This window comes from Lissotriton vulgaris, chromosome 2_1 (assembly GCF_964263255.1).
Source record: "Lissotriton vulgaris chromosome 2_1, aLisVul1.2, whole genome shotgun sequence".
Taxonomy (NCBI): domain Eukaryota; kingdom Metazoa; phylum Chordata; class Amphibia; order Caudata; family Salamandridae; genus Lissotriton; species Lissotriton vulgaris.
The window spans coordinates 578,142,754-578,161,244 of NC_141687.1; the positions used below are offsets into that span (position 1 = coordinate 578,142,754).

Consider the following 18,491-nt stretch of genomic DNA (forward strand, 5'->3'; position numbering starts at 1 on the left):
GTAGTGACCCCCTGCATGAGGTGTATGGTGCACCAGTGGGGAAACCAGGTTTGCACTTTAAAGAACAGCAGGAAATCATTCAGCGTCACATGCTGTGGTGTGGTCTGTGGTTTTGTGCTGTATAGAGCCATAGCTTCTGTTCTAGAGAGATTTGGCTTTTGATGGTGAAACGTAGTATGGTGCATTGCGGTGTGGTGTAGAGCGTTATTGTATTGAATGATGTGGTATGCAGTAAATCCTGTATAGTGTGTTATGTGTTGTGTTGTAGTGCAGTATTGTGCGCTCTAACGTGAAAAATGGCAGTATGTCCCGTCTGTCTGGAAAAGAGATTAGAGTAATATTACAAACTCATTGAGAGGAAGTGATACCACACATGGGTATGGCATCTCTTCCGGGCTAAAATTTTTGAATCAGTAGTGAGCGCTTTATCAGAAAAAAATGAGCATTCTCTTTGAGTTGAACAAGTACAATAGAAGAAAGAAGTTTCTCTTTATATGCATTGCTATGCATTATATCCTACAGATGATGGGGTTCCTGCTTCATCATTTTACAGCCCAGTGTTGTGAACTTTGATGGATGTGTATTTCCAGACCGCCCCCCTGACCCCCGGAAGTCAGTCTTCCACATTCTGTACAGCTCATGTTTTTTTGTTGAGTTTAGCATTTGTATTGCTCCTTTTTTTCGCAGGATGCCTTTACTGCTTTTCATATCGACAAAGCGCTAGTGAGCAAGTACATGACTTCCCTGCAAGTGGGGGAGCTGGCCCCCGACCAGCCCAGCTCTGAGCCCGCCAAGAACGTGAGTACCCCTTCTATCACCCCACTCAGTATGAGCTATTCAGCAGCCAGGCCAGCTGTGAGACACCCAAGACTGTGAGCACCCATAAACCACTGCATCTTTTCTCTTTAGGATAGACCGGATCAGCCCAGCTCTGAATTGGAACCGAACATAACACCCTAAACAACACCCTCCCTATTCCCCACTAGATCGAGGCAGCCAAGAAGATGATCAGTCCCCAGAAGCCCGGCTGTGACTAGTACAAGGCCTTCACTGACCCCACATAACACGATCCTCCCACGAGTTCGCCTATGAACCAGTAGTGGCTTGGGAGTGCATGTGCACCACTGCCTCCTCCAGCCTCCCCCCTCAAGAATAAACACTTCACACTACTTCTGTGGGACAGCTGCACAAGAAAGGGATTCTCCCACACTCTCTTCTCCTCACCCACCCCAGGGAAGGGCCCGGGCCTACCAGGCTACGACCTAAAATCAAGGTAACCCCAGCTGCCCAGCTGCGAGTTCCCACCTTTAGCCAGGAATCACAGATCCACCGCGTGTCTCTTGTTTTATAGGAGCTCCTCTCCTTCCCAGTGTAATGTGTGCCATCCCCCCTTCACAGGCCATGCTCACGGCTGAGTTCCGAGAGCTTCGTCTAGCTGTGGAGAAGATGGGTCTGATGAAGCCGAGCCAGGCCTTCTTTCTGTGTGTTCTTCTTCACATCCTCCTGCTGGACGTGCTTGCCTGGCTCACCCTCTGGCACTTCGGCACCTCGGTGGTGCCCTTCCTCGTCACTGCTCTGCTGCTTGGGACTGTACAGGTAACTTCTGACCAGGTGTGGGAGTCCTGCCTGGCTCATCCAATCTCCCAGTGGTAACCTAGTGCCGAGTGTATTGGTTGGAGGTGGAGGGAATATGCTTTGCATAATCCAGATGTGGTTATTCTCCAAGTTTGAACTTGCAAGTCTGCAGTACAGTGAAAGGAAGTGACATTCCCGGAAGAACAGTTACTGCAGAAGGCCAGTCATCTATATTGAATTGAGGCAAAGAATGCTGGCAGCGTGAGGGACTGGGGAGAATGGGTTTAATGCATGCAGGGAGTGCATATGTTGGCAGCTTCTTGGGGGATTTGAGGGGTGTATCAGGCATATTCATTTTGAGCACCAGTAATGTTAATGCAGCCTCTCACAACACGTGGCTTATGAGTTTCGCACAGGTAGCTGGTTAATTCACAGTTTGACACACTCTGCGTTGAGGTATGTGTAGGAAGGGCCAGACAGTGCACCCCGGATTATACCATCTCCTTCCCTCTCCAGGCTCAGGCCGGGTGGCTGCAGCATGATTACGGACACCTCTCTGTCTTCAGCAAGTCCAAGTGGAACCACTGGCTCCATCATTTTGTGATTGGGCATCTCAAGGTAAGTGGACTAATCCGTGTGGGGAGCCTGGAGATACACAGAGTAGGGAGCTGCGCGAGATCTGGCGGATGCTGGGCATCTGGTGGGACTTGGTGCTTATACAGAGAGCAGGAAGTGGCATTAGCGCCACTGGGGATGCACAGAGCAGAGAGCTGGGTGGGATCCAATAGAGATGCAGTTCAGGTAGACCCTTGGCATCAATTGGAGAGACATAGAGCAAGGGGCCATTGGGAACTTGTAATGATTGATATAGTCCCAGTGGAGATACAAAGAGCTGGGATCCCCATTGCTATCCTGTGGAGGTACAGAGACCAGGCACCTGGTTGGGATCCAGTGCCAGTACATAGTGGGATGAGGTGTGTACTATGTATGGATACATGAAGCAGGAGGCAGCACAGAATACATCTGAGGCAAGGAGAATAGGCATTTGTGAATGAATGAATGAAGATATTCTCTTCTACGTTTTTGGGAGGCCTAGTTATTGCCACGTAGTGTTAGTTACACTGTGTGTACTGTGGAATATCCCTCGGTAGCTTTGGGGTGCTGTGTTGTTACTGCTGCTGTGAGTGGGAGGCGCAATCTCTCCATGCCCCTTTGGAATCTGTGTCATCAATCTGTGTAAAACGTTTGCAGTGGGAGAGATTCTCCAGTTTGAGTGGCATGGGAGCGTCCCATGCAGATCGTGTGGGGAGCTTGGTTCTTTCTCTTTGTGTGGAAGGAGATTCTCTGCAGTCTTATGGGTCTATGTAAGAGATGGGATTCTGTTCATATAGTTATCGGGCGGCGCTGTGTTTCCTCTTCATTGATTCTTGTTGCATGTGTTTTATGCAGGGTGCACCGGCTAGCTGGTGGAATCACCTTCATTTCCAGCACCATGCGAAACCAAACTGCTTCCGGAAAGACCCTGACATCAACATGCACCCTCTCCTGTTCGCACTGGGGAAGAAGCTGTCTGTGGAGGTGGGCCTAAACGTAGTCTACAGTTCTAAGCTGTCCACCTTCCATGCTATCCTTTCCTTCACCTTTCCTCTCTTCCCCTGGGATTCTGGTGCAATGCTTCCAGGCTGGTAGATTCGAGCATGAAGTAAATGTGCTCCATCAGGTCTTTATCACATCCTCATGAAATGCAATACCTCTCTTTGCTCCGTCACACTCCCTTTCTTCCACCCAGGTTTTTTCATTACTTTGAGTTTTACATCATTATTTGAAACATCTTTGTCATATATAATCCGGGCGGGGTTGTTCTTCATGAGCAGAATTTTGAATCTTCCCCAACAAATCCTTTGGTGTCATAAGGGTCCATGTCCCTTAAAGCAGTCTTACTTCACATGAAAAGAATAGTCTTAACACCTTAGATGCCTGTGACAAGGTCAACTCGTCATGGGTGTAATATACGATAGCAATGATGTGGTTAATAGGTAGAAATATACTAAAGGATATAGGTGTATGTGTTCAAAATAGGCTGTCTGCATAGCAGCTTGGCCCTCAGGAAAGCGGCCAGAACTGGAACCCTCCCCACCCCCCCTCACATTATTGACAGGACAAATTTGAGTCACACTGCTTAAATGTACAGTCAGTATTTGCATTTTTTTTTAAATAATGTTTTTTTTGGTTTCAAAGCAAAACATTTTTTTTTTTATTTGATCTATTTGTACATTTTGTTCCTCATATACTTGGATTGAAGGAGCTGTGACTTACCCGTTGGCTGAATTTGGGATTCTGGAATAATGTCACAGCCTGTAATGAGAATTCTAGAGTGATGCGCGTTCTGACGTCAAGCCTTTGGAATAGAGCCATGGTGCTACGCTGGGTTTTGGGTTTAACTTCAGAATCTGAGTGGATATCTAATTCTTGGAATTTCTTGGATATTCCCTGTGCCACAGAGTTACAAGACAAATGGCTACCTTAGTTCACAGAATATGTCAGCAGTGGGCACGTGGTGCTGGACAAAAATGCTTTTTAAACGTATTCAACTTTATTTAACAATGTAACAAGTTTAGAAAAAGCCTGCAACATATTTCAATAATAAGTACATTTTTATGGCCGTTACATACCACGCAAAAGTCGAGCAAACAAGAGCCCAATAAATCTTTGCATGATAAGCCTTCAGATATCTAGGAGGCATCAAATTATCAATAAAAGTTGTGCGGACCATGCATAGCTGAGAGAGTGGATTACTTTTTTCCACATCCATTGATTGCCAAGTGAACCTTTAGTCAGTCAGGCTCGAGTGAGCATTTCGTTAATCATGACCCTCCAATTAACCATTAGCCTTTCAAGCCTTGAATTTTCCAGTTCCCATATACATACAATTGTATTCGAGAAGTGTGAGAAAATGGGTTATACTAGATTTTGTGGTTGTGCAACCTCCCTGTGTAACACTTACCATGCTCTCCAGGACCCTTAAGGTTCATTTACCAAATCTTCAGCTCAACCCGGAGTAGCTGTGGCTCTGAGCAGCAAGGCTAATATAAAGGAACGAGTTTAAAGGATTTAAACAGCAGAAAAAAAATGAAGACGAATTTGAAAAGAGACCAAAGAAATCACCAATTTTTAAAAATAGACTGTATTTTTATGTATTTTTAGACCCCACAATGAAAAAGATCCTCCGGGGGGGGGGGCCGGCAGTGTTATGCAAATGAAACTTTCAGCATTTGGGGATAGACACAGCCCATCAGCCGACAACCCTGGGGTCCGGCGGCACGATCAATGAGGGGGCGATCAGTTCGACCAGCTAGCATTCCAGAGATATCATGTTACTAACGCTCTACTTGTTACTTCATTTTGCACCCTGGCCTCTTTACGCCCACCCGCCCAACCTCCAATTTGGGAGCTTGCATCAGAGCCAATAGTGTCCGTGCCCTTACTAAACAGCAAGTGTTACTAACTAACACCCCCCCCCCCCCCCCCCCCCCCATTAGGCTCACGTGTGCGCTAATCTATTTACACGTTGTAAGGAGTTCATACAGTGGTCCACATTCACAAATATGACCGATACATAATATACATGGTATAGTAAATAAAAGCATTTCACTCAACCTCAAACAAGCACTGGCAACTTCAACACATTTGAAAATAGGTGTAATGCGGTCACTTAGTTACTTTTGGTGGCCAGCTCCAGGGAGTAGCCAATCGGGGAGACCAGCAAGGTGACCAACCGTGACCTCATCAGGTGATGCTGTCTTCAGTCAGTTCCAGGCACTTTTATCCTTTGCCGGGATTTGGTATGGAAGAGGTCCTAATGAAAGAGATGAACGATGCTCAAAGGATGCTGTGGATGTGATGTGATTGACTGGGGTCTTGCTGCGACTATTCCTAGATCCACAAAGGGGTTGAGGTGGTACTAGTCAAAGGATTAAAATCCCTGGAAGTCCTCTCAGGGCTGACAGAAGTCCTTTTACCACTGTACAACCGGTTGCCTAGTGTTGCGGTCACAGACCAATCTTTCCTGGCTCATTAACTCGTCCTCTGGGGGTCCCAGCTGCATTCCAATGACACTCTCAGGCTCAGCAAACTCGGGTGCAACTTTGTGCTTTGGGTTGTGGTTCCTAGTGCTGCAGTGTGGTGGTTGGCGGCGGGTTGTAGATTCTGGGCTTTGAACTTGCCCCAGCAGGCCTCTCAGGTGATGTGTCCCTGTGCTGTGGAGGCCACCTCACAGTCCCTTAGAGAAGGGACGGCTCCTCCACTAGGGCGGAGGAGCTTCGCCCCACTGCTTTCTCACAGTGCGAGAAGCGGGTGGATGGGGCGGCTCTGCGAACAGGGCAGGGGAGGAGTTATGTGCCTGCCCACTCCAGAGTGCACAAAGACTATTTGGTTTGTCCCCTGAGACTGCCAAAACCAGTCATGCTCACTCTGCCCTTCTCCATGCAGGCTGCAAGTCTTCTGCTTTCTGTTCCAGGGGAGCAGAGAAGCCGCGGGACCCGGATGGCGGAAAGAGCACGCACCTAAGCAGTACGGTGTCTTCTCACAGCAGGAATTGCAGTCACAAAGCGGGGCTGAGACCTTATGATAGGGTACCTGTTATTTATGGACATTGTGACTGGGGGACAACGTACCCACTGTGGTGAAACAAAGCACGAACTACATCTCCGAGGATGCCGTGAGGCCACGCCCCCTGGGGCGGGAAGATGTTTAAAACCAAGAGGTGCTGCAAAACACGCTTTCCCCTCGCACTCTGAACTAGCCACTGACGAAGAGACTTACTCGAAATGCGTTTGGCTGTACTATGGTGTAATTTTACCTGTCTTAAGAGACTCGGCTGGCAGGCTGCGATTCAAGAATAAAGTCTGTTTCAATTATTTTGGTCTCCCCTGGCTCTTCCGAATTTTGGGAACTGCAGAGTTTTGAATTTGTTAACGGTCTGCCCAGGTCGTTGGAAAGTGCCGACTGCTGGGTGAGCGGGTCCGCGGCGGCGTCAGATGATGCTGCCAACGAGCGGAGGAGAGTGAGCACGCACCTAAGCAGTACGGTGTCTTCTCACAGCAGGAATTGCAGTTACAAAGCGGGGCTGAGACCTTATGATGGGGTACCTGTTATTTATGGACATTGTGACTGGGGGACAACGTACCCACTGTGGTGAAACAAAGCACGAACTACGTCTCCCAGGATGCCGTGAGGCCACGCCCCCTGGGGTGGGAAGATGTTTAAAACCAAGAGGTGCTGCAAAACACGCTTTCCCCTCGCACTCCGAACTAGCCACTGACGAAGAGACTTACTCGAAACGCGTTTGGCTGTACTATGGTGTAATTTTACCTGTCTTAAGAGACTCGGCTGGCAGGCTGCGATTCAAGAATAAAGTCTGTTGCAATTATTTTGGTCTCCCCTGACTCTTCCGAATTTTGGGAACTGCAGGGTTTGGGATATAATATATATAGACCCTTATCTACTTACCTGTGTGTGCTTGCGTCATCCCTGTTGTAGGAGGTCGTTGAGTTGGATGTGTTGTGTGCAGCCACGCGCACTGAAAGCCCCCACCCCGAAGTGTTCGGCGGACTGTGGCAAATGGTGGAGTATCTCAAGGCGCTTGGGAAAACGCCGAACCACCGCGCCTCGCAGTGTCTCAGCCGGGCCAGCAATTGGAGGATGACTTCATCGACGTACCTGTGCTTACTAAGGCTGCAGGAACACTGGCTCACTGCGATGATTGTTGGTGGGGTGAAGGTCGGACATAAGAGCCTCCAGACTACCACAAGTACCACAAACCCTAGGGAACTGCAGACACCGCCCACTTGGGTAGGACTTCCGAAAATGAGACTGCAGTGAAAATCGGCCCTGTGAAAGTGGGAGGAGTGTCTCTAGGTATTTTAGAGATACGCGCTGTGATCTGTGGTGAACAGCTATTGCAACAAACTAAGGCATCCGATGAAGGCAGGTGTGCCGAAATGCATTATGCCGTTTTGTTGTCTGGAAATTAAAGGAGACCCTTATCTACTTACCTGTGTGGGCTTGCGTCTTCCCTGTTGTAGGAGGTCATTGAGTTGGATGTGTTGTGCGCAGCCACGCGCACTGAAAGCCCCCACCCCGAAGTGTTCAGCGGACTGTGGCAAATGGTGGAGTATCTCAAGGCGCTTGGGAAAACGCCGAACCACCGCGCCTCGCAGTGTCTCAGCCGGGCCAGCAATTGGAGGATGACTTCATCGACGTACCTGTGCTTACTAAGGCTGCAGGAACACTGGCTCACTGCGATGATTGTTGGTGGGGTGAAGGTCGGACATAAGAGCCTCCAGACTACCACAAGTACCACAAACCCTAGGGAACTGCAGACACCGCCCACTTGGGTAGGACTTCCGAAAATGAGACTGCAGTGAAAATCGGCCCTGTGAAAGTGGGAGGAGTGTCTCTAGGTATTTTAGAGATACGCGCTGTGATCTGTGGTGAACAGCTATTGCAACAAACGAAGGCATCCAATGAAGGCAGGTGTGCCGAAATGCATTATGTCGTTTTGTTGTCTGGAAATTAAAGAAGACCCTTATCTACTTACCTGTGTGGGCTTGCGTCTTCCCTGTTGTAGGAGGTCCTTGAGTTGGATGTGTTGTGCGCAGCCACGCTCACTGAAAGCCCCCACACCGAAGTGTTCGGTGGACTGTGGCGCTTGGGAAAACGCCAAACCACCGCGCCTCGCAGTGTCTCAGCCGGGCCAGCAATTGGGGGATGACTTCATCGACGTACCTGTGCTTACTAAGGCTGCAGGAACACTGGCTCACCGCGATGATTGTTGGTGGGGTGAAGGTCGGACATAAGAGCCTCCAGACTACCACAAGTACCACAAACACAAGGGAACTGCAGACACCGCCCACTTGGGTAGGACTTCCGAAAGTGAGACTGCAGTGAAAATCGGCCCTGTGAAAGTGGGAGGAGTGTCTCTAGGTATTTTAGAGAGATGAGCTGTGATCTGTGGTGAACAGCTATTGCAACAAACGAAGGCATCCGATGAAGGCAGGTGTGCCGAAATGCATTATGCCATTTTGTTGTCTGGAAATTAAAGGAGACCCTTATCTATTTACCTGTGTGGGCTTGCGTCTTCCCTGTTGTAGGAGGTCGTTGAGTTGGATGTGTTGTGCGCAGCCACGCGCACTGAAAGCCCCCACCCCGAAGTGTTCGGCGGACTGTGGCAAATGGTGGAGTATCTCAAGGCGCTTGGGAAAATGCCGAACCACCGCCCCTCGCAGTGTCTCAGCCGGGCCAGCAATTGGGGGATGACTTCATCGACGTACCTGTGCTTACTAAGGCTGCAGGAACACTGGCTCACTGCGATGATTGTTGGTGGGGTGAAGGTCAGACATAAGAGCCTCCAGACTACAACAAGTACCACAAACCCAAGGGAACTGCAGACACCGCCCACTTGGGTAGGACTTCCGAAAGTGAGACTGCAGTGAAAATCGGCCCTGTGAAGGTGGGAGGAGTGTCTCTAGGTATTTTAGAGAGACGCGCTGTGATCTGTGGTGAACAGCTATTGCAACAAACGAAGGCATCCGATGAAGGCAGGTGTGCCGAAATGCATTATGCCGTTTTGTTGTCTGGAAATTAAAGGAGACCCTTATCTACTTACCTGTGTGGGCTTGCGTCTTCCCTGTTGTAGGAGGTCATTGAGTTGGATGTGTTGTGCGCAGCCACGCGCACTGAAAGCCCCCACCCCGAAGTGTTCAGCGGACTGTGGCAAATGGTGGAGTATCTCAAGGCGCTTGGGAAAACGCCGAACCACCGCGCCTCGCAGTGTCTCAGCCGGGCCAGCAATTGGGGGATGACTTCATCGACGTACCTGTGCTTACTAAGGCTGCAGGAACACTCGCTCACTGCGATGATTGTTGGTGGGGTGAAGGTCGGACATAAGAACCTCCAGAATACCACAAGTACAACAAACCCAAGGGAACTGCAGACACCGCCCACTTGGGTAGGACTTCCGAAAGTGAGACTGCAGTGAAAATCGGCCCTGTGAAAGTGGGAGGAGTGTCTCTAGGTATTTTAGAGAGGCGCGCTGTGATCTGTGCTGAACAGCTATTGCAACAAACGAAGGCATCCGATGAAGGCAGGTGTGCCGAAATGCATTATGCCGTTTTGTTGTCCGGAAATTAAAGGAGACCCTTATCTACTTACCTGTGTGGGCTTGCGTCTTCCCTGTTGTAGGAGGTCGTTGAGTTGGATATATATATATATATATATATATATATATATATATATATATATGTATGTATGTATGTATATGTATGTATGTATATATATATATATATATATATATATATATATATATATATATATATATATATATATACATATATATACATATATATATATATATATATATATATATATATATATATATATATATATATATATATATATATATATATATATATATATATATCTCAATGCCATGACCCCTTGACAAAGCCAATACACTTGATTGTGATTAGAGGGTCCTGCCCACTAGTCATCAAATGTGATGCATGAGTTTCACTAAAGGAATTTGGATCTACCTGCTGTTGTGTGTAATAAATGCACTTTTCCTTTTTCAAAGAAAACCCCTCATTGAACAATATATATTTGTTGCGGTTGTGTGCCAGCGAATAGAGATTATTAGCCCACACCACCTCACATGAGTAGGCCTTGGATGGCTCTGCTTCGCTACCCTGAGAGAGTAAAAAGCTACAATGTGGTACTTGATTCCCAGTGAGGAGACGATTGTTCACCTATTACGTATGCAGGAGCCGCATCCTACACAACACAAAATGCAAAGGAAGAGCGCATATATATGTACATATCAATCAGGATAAGCACCTTAAGGGGAAAGATCCTTGGATATCTTTGTACCGTCCGAATTACTTGCCACTAAAGGTATGAACAAGAAAGTGGAACAGGGCCAAGATAACAAGAATGCAGTTATTTAGGGAAAGGATCTGGCTAGGCATTACTTGTAAACCCTCGACTCTCGTTTCTTTTCTGTCTTCAGTAGGTGGACAGACTAGTGTGTTGTCGTAGCTACTGGACGTCCTGAGCATACGTGCCACTGCACTCATACACAAGCCCACCCATTTTCAGTCTCTGCATGCTCATATTTTTCGATACTGTCCCCCATGATCTCCTTCTTGGCCGGCTGTCGGACATTGGTATTGGGGGAGTGGTGTTTGATTGGCTTTCTTCTTTTCTATCTGATAGGACCCAGCAGGTTTGGATGCCTCCGTATGCTTCGGAGCAAAGACCTTTGCTTACAGGGGTCCCGCAGGGGTCCACACTTAGCCCCCTACTGTTCAATGTGTACATTACACCTTTGGTATACTTAGCTGAACAGTTCGGGGCCAAAATTTTAGGGTATGCTGATGACACCCAACTGTTGTTTACCTGGCCAGATGACAACCTGGACACATCTACAGTTCATCTGTGTCTGTCCTCAGTATTTCGCTGGTTAACACAGGCCCAGCTGAAGTGCAATGAGGACAAGTCCGAGGTGCTCTTTTACGGCTCCTTTCCCCCCTCATTCAAGAGCACACTCTGGCCCCCAAACATTCCGGGCCCAACAGAGATGGGGAGACCTGCAAAAAATCTGGGCATTTGGTTTACGGAGGATCTCAGATTTGAGTATCACATCAAAAAACTCACCGGCACTTGCTTTGCCACTCTGAAAATGCTCCGTAAATTTTTCCCCCTGCTCCCCAGGGAGGCCAGAGAGTCGGTTGCCAGAGCACTCATACTGGCACGCCTTGATTACGCGAATGCACTGTTTAGTGGCATTCCGGCATACCTGGTCAATCGCCTCCAAATTGTTCAGAATGCGGTTGTACGCCTATTATTTAACATCCCCAGGTGGAAGAGCGTTCGCACAGAGCTGCGCTCGCTTCACTGGCTTCCAGTAACACAACGCATTCGGTTTAAAGCCTTGGTGCTGGCGTTTCGCGCAATTCATGACCAAGGCCCCTCATATTTGAAAAGAAGATTCACTAAGTACATCCCGGCACGCACCCTGAGATCTGCCTCGTTGTTCAAACTGTCTCTTCCCCGCTTCAAACGCGCCAGACTGGGTGGTCTGTCGCTGTCGGTGGTGGTGGCTCGGGCCTGGAATGCCCTCCCTTTCCATCTTCGCTCCATGCCGACAGTGACTGCTTTTAAAAAACATCTAAAAACTCACCTATTCATGAGTGCAGGTTAGGAGGATTCTCTTTAGTCTTGTTTTCTGCCGTTATGATCCCCTCCCCGCGCCAGGATACTCACAAGTAACAGAGCGCGCTACAAAACGGTTTATAACATAACATAACATAACATTTTGTTTCTTCTCCTTCGCTTCCCTCAAAAGGAGTGCTCATCCGGCACTGTTTCCTGAGACACCTGTCATGTAGGGTTCCTTTCCCTTCTGCGTTGCCCTCAAGTTTTATCTCTCTGTGCAGCAGGAATATAGTCCACCTGAGTGCTTCTTGTCTGTTTCTTCCTTTGCACATATAGGATGGGGTTCTTAGAATGAACAGAATATTGGAGGTGAACTCCAAAGACATCGCTTCAGCGTCTCTGCTCATTGACCCAATTAGTGCAGTGCCTGCAGCTCCTTTTTACCTGCAGTGACTTAGCTGGCAGGAAACCTTTGGATGCAGTACCCCTTTGGGATATAATTCCAAGAACCAGCGGCTAGAGTTAAATCCCCTCATTTTTTGCAGGCCCCAGTCCTGAGGACCTGTTGGTTGGTTGCCACGGCCTGTGTAAGTGCTCACCAAGCTGACTTTCTCCTGCTGCTTATGGGTATTCCATGGGATGCCTTTAGGTCTAACTGTGTTTCACCCTTTCCATTCATTGGTGGACCCTGACCGTCCGACCTCACGGTGGGCGTGGGCGTCGGACGGCCGGGGGCAGTCAGATGTGCGCACGCGCCAATTTCTGCCGCAACGCGGCGGAATTTGCACCGTGGCGAAGTGGTTAACCGGAATGTGTTAAAGAAGACTTGCACCAGGATAGCTCGTGAGCAGCCTTCAGAGCTTAACTTTGGTACAGTCCTGTGTCAGATTAGTGCTCTGCTATGAAGGAGCAGTCTTTGCATGGAAAGACAATGAAAGAACTGACATATACCCCACAATTATAAATCGTTCAGATAATTCAGAAACTGCTAGACTTCACAGGAGTGATTCAGGGGGATTGGTAAATGTATTTAAAGTTCTTGATAACAACACTGTGATGCTGGAGTCATAAGTGGACTGGGTTGTACAAGGCTGGAGGCCTAGGGAAGCATCTCCAGGGGTCTTTGTGGTGTCATTATATACCAAGGGCAGTTTGAGTCCTAGAGGTTTCATTTTCCTGTGTACTTTTGTCTATAATAAACCAAATGTTCAGCTTCCGGGTTAGGCATCCAATCCTGGTTTGAATAGCAAGTGTCAACGTTCTGTAATCTTTACCCGAAGAGGAGTGCGAGTATATTGACATAAAATATACATACAGTGCCTTCACCTAGCTAGCAAAAAAGCTTTTCAAACTAGGATGCAGTGTTTGTTGGGAAAGTGTTAAATGTTGATGGACGAGTTTTTACTCCCCTGAATCAGACTTGAGTGCCTGCATTAGGATAGCTCTTCCACAGAGTCGAACCGGAACAGAAATTAGTCCTGGGCACCAAATTAAAAGTGGCTTCCATTAGCGAATCAGATAGCTTAAAAAGTGACCTACATTTTCAAATTAGAGCAGTTTTAAACTTGTAAACACCCTCTTTATAAGTATTTTGCAAGGTTTGGGAGATTGCATGCATTTTCGTTTGGTTCAGACAATTTTTATGGTAATATCAGAGAAATCATGTAAAATTAGCCTACCAGCTCAATAAAAGTTCCACAAGCACTGACAGATTTCCCTAAAGGCCAGTTCGACCCTTTTTCATGCACTGTTCATCAGTTTTCCCATGACCTTGACGTTTACCACGTTTAGCCTATGCAGGTGGTGAACCTATATGTGAGGTAACCGTGACATATGAACAGTTGTAAATGTAATTTGCAGGAGTTTGCCAATACCGAATGAAAATATTAGAACAGAATAATAATATTAGATACATTCAGGATGACATAACTTTTAGATGAAATAAATATGTTTATGGTTATTCTAAGAGGTACTTGCCAAAACTTAGCATCACTGAAGCCGTTTTATTGCAAAGAACTTTGATTTCTCTCTGAAGAAGGAAGGATCGTTCAAGCAACAGGGGTCATGAAAAACAGTACCTAGATTACTATTTCTAAAGAACATAAAGCAACAAACTTAAGGCATGTACAGGAACTAATAGAAGAGATCACAGAGTAAGAGCTAAAGCTGGTGACTAGAATCAGTGGTGTAACAAAGAGTGTATGCTCCTACTGATTGCCTAGAATAGATACAGAGCTGTTCACTGATTCCTATGTTTATAAGTATGAGCTTACTGCTGGGGACATCAGGCCTCAGTGCAAGCTTTCCATGGAAATTCATTGTGGGTGCATCTCACTCACTATTGATACAAAGCAAGTCCAAGGACAAATGCAGGAGCCATTTTAGATCCTTCCATGTCACTGTATGAAAAGCTTTTTCAGCACCCGGGCAGCACTCGCTTCCAGAACAACAAATGCTACATGAATACAATGACTTCCTTGTCTTATTATCAATGGACATGAGCAAAAAAACATTTTCTTATCAATTTTTAATGCCTTTTTCCTTGTTTTTTTCTCCAACTTGGACTACTAACCAGTGCTGTATCTTTTTAATGTTATTTTACTCTAATTACTTGTTACCTTTCCTCGCTCCAGCTTCCTTTTTTATGCACTCTTATTCAGTGCTGCTCCCTGCTTTTTCCCCCTGATGTAATTGCCTGCAAGAACTGTTTTCATTACTTCCATTAGAAAGATATTATTTTTGCCATGCTTAGTCTTATTTATCTATTGTTGTTTTTATTTATTTTATATGTTTCTTTTGGCGACCTTTCCATAGTAACCATAAAATCACAGAGTAGTGTTTAAGTGTCCGAATGTCAGATGCACTCAGCAAGCTTCTCGACACTGCATGTATTATCTTTTTCTTAGATCTTGAAGTGTATGTGGTTTGCACCATCTCAACTTTGCAATATGCGTGATTTCTGATTGGTCCCTCATGCTTAAATACAGATATTGTTCAGTACGGGAAGCACAGTCATTGCAACTTCTGAACGTGACCTTCCTCTCGTGCCTCCAGTGCATGGACTGCGTTGGTTGTGTAGCCCAGATCTTGAATAGATTAGGCACTGTTTTACTAAAAGGGGCCCCGGGGATCCCAGTGGCCAACTCTAACAAGTTAGGCAAACGGAGTACTTGGCCTGTACGTAGGGAAATCTGGGCCTCTGGGGCATTAGCTTAGAAGAAAATCAATTCTGGGGCTGGAGAAGGGAAAGGAATAAAGGTGAAGCTGCCCATGAATTGGAGAAGGGATGTCCTGTCAGCAGTGGATCACCAGAATACTGGTTGATTAGTGAGCAACCCCCACTTAAAACACTTAAATGGTCGACAGCCAACTAAAAGGACTTGTGTTACAGGTAAGAAACTACTCCCTCCCCCGCCCCTCCCCGAAACCAGACTAAATCCCTCAACGGTATCCTTAGAGAAAGAAGTTAAAATACTACTCCGGAACACATTTTTGCCCTAGGTTCTTGGAAGTCTTCTCGCTTGTCCTAACTGAACCTGTTGTCTTCTCTCATGATATGGCTCGCTGGTTATTTTATTGTTTTGACTTTCTATCCTATCATGAAGGCGATCTCGCCCTCTCAGAGATTCCGTCAAATAATGTTCCTTTCCTGACTATATTTATAGTGATTGTATATGTCTCTGTTCTTTAACATGTGTAAAGCTCTCTGGTACCCGCGAGGGTCTTGTTTGCGCTATATAAAACCTTCAAAATAAAATAAATAAATAAACGACCAAGGAAAGGATGATGGAACTCCACCCGACTGCACCTGAGAATATCCATCTAGTCTTCCACGTGCGTTCAGCCCACAGTGTCTAAGCACATGTGACTCGCTGTAGCGTTGTAGTGCCATGGTGACTGCTCACTGATACTAGTCTATGATCAATTTATTTAAAGAACCCACTTAATCTCTGCTTAGAGGTTCTGCCGATGACGAACAAATGGATACAAAATAAACACTCACCCCTCCATGTAATACTTTGTAAGAGGGTTCCACCGTGTTTTTTCTTCTGATGCCACCTCAGGTGTCGGTTGGCGGACCCAATGAAACCTGAACTCCCAGAAGACTCCCTATCGCTGGGACCTTGCACAGACATCTCCTACAGTTATTAGACTCATAAGCCAACATGTCATCCTTTTTACATCTCTTTTCTCCCAATCCCTTTAGCAGGGAGGCAAAAAAAAAACACTCGCCACTAGTGCGCATTGAAGGCATGGAGGGAACACTTCAGAATCTTAAGCTTTCAGCACCATATGTAACAACTCATCTTCCTGTCAGTCATCTTTGTCAGTTGCTTCTTTTTAATGCTAGATGCTTCTAGACGCTTCCAAACATACTGTACACTATCCTCATTTCTGGTTCAAGTTCCACTTCCCTTTCCAGAAACGTTCCCAGAAGTCACTGCAGCAGTCTCTGAGGCCTTGACTACTGTGTAACCTTATCATCCTTCAACCTATACAGGAGAGAACTGGAGAGTAAGAAGGATTCAAGGAGCTCCTCCACATTCACACTGTCATCACTGTTGTGCTTTTTTGTGTCTCTGACCAACATTCCCTTTTCCTCTCTGCCTTGCTCCCCCCTTATGTGTCACTCCCATGTCATCCCTACACCAGAAAATATTGAACTCTTGTCCCCTCTTTTACAGCTCGGAATGCAGAAGAAGAAATACATGCCCTACAATCAGCAGCACAAGTACTTCTTCTTCAGTACGTACCAGGTGCCCCCGCGCTCACCCCCCTGACCTGGGCATGGTGCACTCATATAGGTGCAGAGGGCAGACTGCGGCAGATGGAGAGCTGGGAGGCCAGAAGCACGAAGGGGTTAGATGTGGACTGAGGACGGGATGAGATTGAGGGCAGAGTGGGTAACAGGAAAGAGTTAAGCCTGAAGCTTGGAGCTGATGATATGGGAGGGGTTACAGGTTCAGAAGAAGCTTCTTAAAGCAGATGACTGTAGGACAACAATGTTGGATGTAGAGGGATGGGAGATGGAACAGGGGGATGTCAGGTGAAAGGCACGAGAGCGACTGGGTGCAGCCACGGGAGCTGAATGCTTAGGACTCCATTTCAGGGAGAATGACCCGTTTCCAAAGATAAGACAATGTAGAGACAGGTCTTGCTGCAGAGCAGGGGTGGTTCCCATGGATTGCAATGTGTGCTGCAGAAGGGAGCAGGTGAAGCCTGTAGCTAGAGCACAGGTAGGTTTAAAAAAACAAAACTTTGTTTTATTTGTTTCCAATACAAAACAGACCGTGCCAGGTACATGTGTCCATAGCACAACAATGCAATGTAACAGTCTCCATTGAGCGACGCCTCCATACATAATGAAGTTTGCATAGCTTGAATGTACATAGTGTGGAATACAGTACAGCATATACCAAGTTGAAAGCTATTCTAGTACTTACAAATCATGCCTATACTTGGCCGCCACATCTCCCATTCCTACCAACATGAAACACACAGATGTGACCCCTCTTCTCCGCAGCCAGAGTCAGGGTCGCAATCCTCATCACTTTTTAACCTATCTAGCAGAAGCCCCCAAGCCATCACATCATCTGCGGCTCTTTCGTCAGTTCAAGACATGCGCTGCTGAACCTCCGCCACCCCCAACTCAAGCAGATCTTTTAGCCAGAGCGAAACCTGCGGTGCTCGAGATCCTAACCACCCAATGGCCACCCACTGAGAGTTAGGGTTAGTATAAATGGAGTGATGGTATGGCGATAGGTGTTGGTGCAGAGATCAGAGCCTTCTATAGGCTTGGCTTGGGTGCAGTGGGAGGGATGGCATGTAACAACATGCATTGGGAAGAGGGTGAGTTGCAGTGAGGGTTAATTACTCCCTGATGTCTCTCTCATATCCGTTTCCTTCCTCTAGTTGGACCTCCTGCCCTGATGCCTCTCTACTTCCAGTGGTTCATCTTCTATTTCGTAGTAAAAAGGAAAAAGTGGGTGGTAAGTACCTTGAACATTACCTGGACTACAATTAATAGAGCTAGAACAAAAATCGAATTTATACCAGGAAGAGGCAGTTTTTTCCTATACTTTTTGGTAGCTGTGGTGAATGTCTCTTCAGCCTAGACTCATACCCTTTTCTAGGTGTCTGCCTGTCCTACTGCGTGAAGGTATTTGCTTATAAACAAGTACTGTAGAACCTACGCTGGCATCATTAGCTCATGCCTAAAAAAGTTAGATCTAGATTCTGGTTGTTGGGTACAAGACAATGGATCCTTCTCTGTAATTTCATTCACTTATCAAGTCAGATATCTCATGCATTAAATTGTTCTTTGCACCCTACCACTGCAAGTTAAGACCACTTCTAAATCATTCTGTGCAACTCACAAAGAAAGCATTCACTGTGTTGGGAAAGTCTTTCCTCACTTATTTTTTCTGTTTCATATAGATATAAATAGCTGGGTTACCAAAAGGATGGTGCTCAACTTGTCAGCCTCAGGAGGATGGAAGGCTGAGTTGGACCTGCTGAGATTCTAACTTGAGACTTGCAGGTTGTAGTTCGATCTCAGCAGTATATGTCCAACTGTCAACCTATACTATTGGCAAATTTTGACCTGGAGGCTTTTTCTTTTAAAGCAGACAATGCTGGGCCTTCCGGCACCTTGCTACTCCCTAGAACTTATCAGGGTTTTAACTCTCATAATCATGGCTACC

General features: G+C 46.6%; 1 protein-coding gene across 4 annotated transcripts in view; it reads left to right on the forward strand.

The window, feature by feature from the left end:
• FADS1 (fatty acid desaturase 1) overlaps positions 1-18,491 on the forward strand; it is a 449,638-nt gene that overhangs the window by 359,155 nt on the left and 71,992 nt on the right. For all 4 annotated transcript variants that reach the window (XM_086955585.1, XM_086955582.1, XM_086955583.1 and 1 more), the window contains 6 exons: positions 688-798; positions 1,399-1,596; positions 2,092-2,193; positions 3,025-3,153; positions 16,473-16,533; positions 17,701-17,777. In XM_086955585.1, coding sequence (XP_086811711.1) covers positions 688-798; positions 1,399-1,596; positions 2,092-2,193; positions 3,025-3,153; positions 16,473-16,533; positions 17,701-17,777 — 678 coding nt within the window. The remainder of the gene's footprint in view (positions 1-687; positions 799-1,398; positions 1,597-2,091; positions 2,194-3,024; positions 3,154-16,472; positions 16,534-17,700; positions 17,778-18,491) is intronic.